At 36.0% G+C, this 7,028-nt stretch overlaps 1 protein-coding gene across 3 annotated transcripts in view; it reads left to right on the forward strand.

Moving 5' to 3' along the window:
- The window catches only part of LOC104994589 (disintegrin and metalloproteinase domain-containing protein 28-like), a 126,520-nt gene that overhangs the window by 25,203 nt on the left and 94,289 nt on the right, over positions 1-7,028 (forward strand). For all 3 annotated transcript variants that reach the window (XM_010848216.1, XM_010848217.1, XM_010848218.1), the window contains exons 9-10: positions 757-828; positions 5,940-6,109. In XM_010848216.1, coding sequence (XP_010846518.1) covers positions 757-828; positions 5,940-6,109 — 242 coding nt within the window. The remainder of the gene's footprint in view (positions 1-756; positions 829-5,939; positions 6,110-7,028) is intronic.

Here is a 7,028-nt window from a genome sequence, read left to right on the forward strand (position 1 = left end):
GAAAAATTTAAACCTATCCCTTTGCCAACCCAGCCTATAAAAGAATTAGGACCACAAACTGAGAAAAATCATTTGTAGCATGTGTGACTGATAAAGGGCTGGATTCTTAACTTGGAAAAATGTTCATCACAAAGAAAAGAAAACAAGGACTCTGATAGAAAACTCTGTAAAGAACTTTTCATTTAGTTACATAACACATGGAGCTTTGGTTACAGTTTTGAATGCATTTTAATATATTGATTATTCTAAACCTGAATTCCATAAATGTGATCACAAAGGAAAACTTATGATTATATGAATAAGTTAATTCATTTTTGACCTCTCTTATTATAGAAAGTTTTGACCTCTTATTATATAATGTTATATATATATATACATATATATATACTTATTATATAAAGTTTTGACTTTTCTTATTATACTAAATTCATTTATTGCTCATATTTCTTTAAATGAATAGACTCTTCCTTGCATTAGTTCTACACAGTTTAGGAAGCCATGGTATTTAACTGAAAATACCTCAGGAATAGTTCCTTAGATCTTTACACTGAGCTAGTACTTTATAGGATGAAACATCATCTTCTTAAGTGCTTTCATTTAGCTAGAGAAATAAGGAAGTGCTTTGTTTTTAATAAGTGTCAACTTTTATAATTGATCATTAATTATAATAAACAAAATTAGTGAAATTGTTATTTTTAATCTTCTAATTACATTCATTTCTATCAATGTCTATATTTTGTCTGTGCTGTTTTTTAGTTTAAAAGGCACAATCAAGATCAAGAGGAAATAAGAAAGATGGTATTTGAGATGGTCAATTACATCAATATGGTATGGCATATTTTATTGAGTGTAGTTTTAACAATTTGTTAGGTGGTGTCATTGGTCATTTCATGATACAGGGAAGAAAAACCAATACTTCTAAGAATATGGCTGACTGTCTCTTGAAAGGTGACCATGACTTTGGCTACTTCATTGAATATTAATATTACATGATAGAGAAGTATCTCACCTACTTGCCACATTATTCTCAGGTCCATCAAGATTTAGAAGGTGGTTTTGTTTCATGGTCTTTCTTTTTCTAAAGCCCAGTAAGAAAATGCTGACATACAAATCCCAATAGAAAACCAAATGGAAAAACCAACTAACCAACCAATGAGATAAGCCAAACTCTGGTACAATAGCAGCTTTCAATACATTATCTCATTTAAACCTTGAACAACCCTAATGTATTATTAAACCTAATTTATAGCTAAGGAATTAGCTTCTAAGACACAAAATAACTTGCCTAAAGTCACAAAGTTGGAAAACATAGAGAGAAGATTTAATCTTAGATTGGTTAGATTTCCAAGCCTATTTTCATTGTGCAACTGTTGATTCAGTTCTTTAAACATGATTTTATCATCTAATTTCCATCAAAATTATTTTTATATCCCTTCTATTCAAACCTTGTTAGTTGAACATATGGTTAGCTTACTTTGTTGAAATGGCTGAGTCACCTGCGATCCTGCAAATACTGTAAGAATAGAAATGAAATGAAGGTGGACCCAGTAACCAAGGTCATATCTCATTTTCTCACCACAAAGAGTATGCTGACTCCTCTTAGGAGACCTCAAGAAGTGGCCATGTTTATTGAGCACTTACTTTGTGGCAAGTATTCTTCTAGATTACGGAAATAAAAAGATGAACAAAACTGACAAATATCTCTTTCTTCAAGGCATTATTCTTCCCTTCAGGAAGTTAGCATTCTTGTTCAAAGAGGCAAACAAGTCAAATAAAGAGTGTGTAAGATGATGATATGTGCTATAAAGAATAATAAAACATTTTTTAAAAAGAGAGAAAAAGAGAAAGGAAGAGAAAGATTTAGATGTATGCATTGTGGATTGGTTTTTTTTTTTTTTTTCTTCTTCTTTTTTGGCTATGTTAATTCTTTGTTGCAGCACTCAGGTTCTTCGTCATGGCATGCACACTACTCTAGTTGCAACGCATGGGCCCTCTGGTTATGGTGTGAGGGCTTAGTTGCCTGCAGCATGTGGGATATTAGTTCCCTGATCAGGGATCAAACTCCAATCACCCTGCATTGGAAGATGGTTTCTTGACCAGAGAACCACCAGTGAAGTCCTGAGGCGAGATATCTTGGGTGCTGTGTTAAATAGGAAAGTCATCCCTAATAGGGTAATATTTGAGCAGAGACTTGTAGGAAAGAAACAGATGTAACCCTAGGAAGAGCAAATGACCTGAGTGCAGAACCCAGATTGCCTTGCTTGAGGAGTAAGTGGAAGGCCAGAGCCAAGAGAGGGAGATGACATCTAAAGGTAGTGGTGGCCAAAACTTGAAGGCCCTAGTGAGCCTTTGTAAGGACTTTGTTTTTTTTTTTAATTAAAATATAGCTGATTTATAATGTTGTATTAATTTCTGCTGTACAGCAAAGTGATTCAGTTATACATTTATGTACATTCTTTTTATATTCTTTTTCATTATGGTTTATCACAAGATAAGCCATTTCAAAGTATGTACAGTTTATACTGAGTACAGTTTCCTGTGCTATACAGTAGGACCTTGTTGCTTATCCATCCTATAAATAATAGCTTGTATCAGCTAATCTCAAACTCCTAATCCATTCCCCCATGCCACCCTCTCCCCATTGGCAACTACAAGTTGGTTCTCTATGTCTGAGAGTCTGTTTCTGTTTCATGAGTAAGTTCATTTATGTTATATTTTAGATTCCACAGATAAGTGATCACAGATGGTATTTAGGACTTTGTTATTCTTAATGAGTGAGGAAGACATTAGAAAGGCTGAACTGAGATGTGACATGTTTAGATCTGTGTTCTTAAAAGATGACTTTGGCTGTTCTGTTGAAGATAAACTGAAGGAGTGCAAGAGCAGAAACGAGGCCAGGTAGGGGAACTGGCCTCGTTCAGGCTAAGAGATGGTGGTGGCTTGAGAGAAACTAGTGATGGGTGACCTATTGAGAAGGTCTGATCTCTGGATAGAGTGACTTGAGTTTAGAAGGTGGATGGGATATAAGAAGCATAAAAAAAGAGAGAAGTCAGGTGACATCAAGGGTTTTGACCTGAGCAACTTCAAGAATATGAAGCAATGGTGGGGGGACAATGGGAACCTTTCAGAGAAGAGATTGGGCTTTCCATTTTGGACACATCAACTTTGAGGTATCTTTTTGCACAAAGACTTCTAGGTGGAAATCCTGAAGACACAAGATTGGAGTTCAGGGCAAGTTCTGGGTGGAGATATAAATCTATACTTTTTTTTAAACTTGGTCATTATTTATTTATTTTTAATTTATTTTTAAATTGGATTCTAATTGCTTTACAATGCTGTGTTAGTTTCTACAATAGTGTGAATTAGCTATATGTATAGCACACATAGGTGGCATAAGATGGGTCAGCAAACTGTGGCATGTGGACCAACTGTGGCCCGTTGCCTCTTTATAAAATAAAGTTTTATTCAATCATAGCCATGCCCATTTGTTTACATTGTCTATGGTTGCTTTCCTGCCACAATACCAAAGGTGGTGAGTAATTGCAGCCAAGACCATGTGGCCTCAAAGCCTAAAATGTTTTCTATCTGGACCTTTACAGAAAATATTTGTAAAATCACCAGGGAAATGGGTGTAGGTAAGCAGGAAAAGGACACAAAAATATATCCTTGAAATACTTCTTTGAGGAAGAGTAAGAGGGGAGGAGGTGAGAGTGGAGGTGAGACCAAGGAGTAGACAGGAAAGAAAAGGAAAAGTTGTGGTTGTGGAAACTACTTGAAACAAACATCTATCAAAGAAAGACATAATCAATGATGTGAGATGCTTCTGAGGACCAGGGACTGGCCATTGGATTTAACAAAGGAGAAATTGTTGGTCTCCTGGATGAAGCAACAGACTGTAAAAATCATGATTTTAGGGAGTCTAGAAACAATGAGAGAAGTGAACTTAGAAACAGCAAATACAAATTTTTTTTTCTGGAAGTTTTTGCTATAAATGGGAGCAGAGAAATGGGGCATAACTCAAAGGAGGAAAAATCACAAAGAGACATTTCCCCTGCCACAATGAGGCATCCTTTTGATTCTGATGAGAATCATTGTGCAGAAGGCTAAACACTGACAATGCAAAGAAGACGGAAAAATTGCTAGAGGAATCTCTGATACAGGGTGAGATGGCAGGTCCGGTGCATAAGTGAGGAAGCTGGCCTTGGGTCACTGACCTGTCATTCATGCAGTGAAGAAGGGCAAGTACAGGTTGTTTGAACAGGTGTAGACCAGTGTGGGTGGACGGGTGGAGCTTGTGGAAATTCTCTTCTGGTCGCATCTTCAATGAATCTGCTTAAAGTCAGGACTTGAAAGAAAGTGCCAGAATGTTTAAGAAAGAGAGGCATGTGCAGAAGGCTATGAGAGTGAATGGATTTTGGAAATACAGCAGGTTTGCTGGAGGGTGGTTCAGACCACTTGAGGTTAGTAGTCATGTCTTCTGAGTGAAAGCAGTCAGCATCATTTGCTTTCCCCTGTCTGAAAGCAGAGCTTGATGGAGGAGAAACAGAAAGGACAGTTTGTTTTAACCAGGGCTGAAGTTTTGTCAGGTGGGTGAAAAAAAAGAAGAGAGAAATAAGAAAGTTGGAAAACAATCAAAGCAATATTTTAATCTGGTTAGATTTTTACTTCCCTTTTGATGATAACTGCATACATCAACACTTTTCTTGTTTTCTTTTTTAAAAAATGTCTTCTCAAATTTCTTAGCAGGGAGTTTCCCCAAGAGAAAGTCTTAACTGCGGTTTTCCCCAGCTTTATTGAGATACATTTGACATATATTGGACAGATTTAAGGCATTCAATATGTTGATTTGGTATACTTATATATTGCAAAATGATTAGTTTGGCTAACCTGATAGGTTGGCGAACATCTCCATCATGTCACATGATTCCATCAGTTTTTTCTTTTTTATGATAAAAACATTTAGAGATCTGCCCTTTTTGCAATTTTGAAGCATAGAATACAATATCATTAACTGTAATCCCCATATCATACATTAGATCCCCAGAACTTACTTATCTTATAACTGGAAGTTTGTACTCTTTGCCCAACACTGTGCAGTTTTACAAACTATAGTAGCAATATAAGTTTTTGTCTGTAAAGTAAATGTATTGTCTCATAAGCTTAACTGGTTATTTCTAAAGGATCCTATATGTGCTGTAGATTCTTTGGTTCAATCCGTTTGATAACAGAGGTCCCTTACTTTATTGTAACTCATTTATATGCAGGACTTTTCCATGTAGCCTTTTCCTTTTCTGATGTTCAAATCAGCACTGAGTCAAGTTTGCTAATTCTTTTTAAAAATTTATTTATTTTCCATAGCAAGATTTTTTTTAACTTTTTATTTTGTATATTGTAATAGTTTCAGGTGGACAGTGAAAGGACTCAGCCATACATATATATGTATCCATTCTCCTCCAAACTCCTCTCCCATTCAGGCTGCTACATAATACTGAACAGAGTTCTCTGTGCTATACAGTAGATCCTTGTTGGTTATCCATTTTAAATATAGCCAAGCTTGTTAATTCTGAAAAATTATGACTCTTAGAAAGTTACATTGCAATTGAGGAAATATGTTTATATAGTGAGGTCATAGTCATGAACTACTAGAAGGATATTATAATATTTCTTGAGGTTGCAAGCAGGAAAATTTTGTTTCAATAGACCCTTTGTCACCAAAAAAAGGAGTTTATAGACTAAGAGTGTCTGTCTTGCCTACAAACGGGGATGCTAGTGTCTGCCAAAAGAGGTGGTAACTTCCATTACACAAGTATGTTTGGAAATAAGGTTTTTACAGTGTAGTTGTAAATAAGTTTGAAAATCTGGAGTACATAGAAGATATTAAAAGATAATAACACCATTATGAATAGTTGCTTTGCCATTTTTTTTTTCTTTTGTAACAGCTTTATAAAAAGCTCAATACTTACGTGGCCTTAATTGGGATGGAGATCTGGAATGACAAGGATAAGATAGATATATCTTCCAATGCAAAACTCACTTTAGAAAATTTTTCTAAATGGAGGACAGGTGTCCTCCTGAAGAGAAAGCACCATGATGTTGCTCAACTACTCACGTATGTATAGATTTTCCCCCTTTTTACATTCTGTGGTATTTGGCATAGACATCTTTGAAAGTCTTGGCAAAGCAAATGGTATCTCAAAACATTACAGATTTACATAGGATGCTAAAAATTTAAAAAATATTCTTTTGTATCTTACGTTGCATATGGTCTTCTTTTCTTTTTTTTTAAAGAGAGAGAAGCTATATGGGAGCAATGATTCATCAGAAGATTTTTTAATTGTTATTTGGTCTATAACAGAACAGAAAGACAGGGTTTAAATAACGGGGGTTTCCCTGGTGTCTCAGAAGTAAATAACCTTCCTGCCAATGCAGGAGACACAGTTTTGATCCCTGGGTTGGGAAGATCCCCTGGAGGAGGAAATGGCAACCAACTCCAGTATTCTTGCCTGGGAAATCCCAAGGATAGAGGAGCCTGGTGGACTATAGTCCATTGGGTTGCAAAAAGTTGGATACTACTTAGCAACTGAACAACAACAGCAGCAGCTACACAGGATATGAATACTGCAAAGCTGGTTCATTGGGGTTATCTTTGAAGGATAGCCACCACAGTTTCTTAGTTTCGAAAGATGAGTTCCAGACTCAAGGACTCAGCACAAGACATACCTCATTTTTTGGAACTACTAACACAACAGAAGTATCGAAATTAAACTTAATGACTGAGCTACAAACATAACAATATGGGAATTAAACTTTTACTAGACTGGCTAGTAACCTCAGATATGCAGATGATACCGCCCTTATGGCATAAAGTGAAGAGGAACTAAAAAGCCTCTTGATGAAAGTGAAAGAGGAGAGTGAAAAAGTTGGCTTAAAGCTCAACATTCAGAAAACTAAGATCATGGCATCTGGTCCCATCACTTCATGGGAAATAGATGGGGAAACAGTGTCAGACTTTATTTTTGGGGGCTCCA

Source organism: Bison bison, unplaced genomic scaffold (genome assembly GCF_000754665.1).
Source record: "Bison bison bison isolate TAMUID 2011002044 unplaced genomic scaffold, Bison_UMD1.0 scf7180017864261, whole genome shotgun sequence".
Lineage (NCBI taxonomy): Eukaryota > Metazoa > Chordata > Mammalia > Artiodactyla > Bovidae > Bison > Bison bison.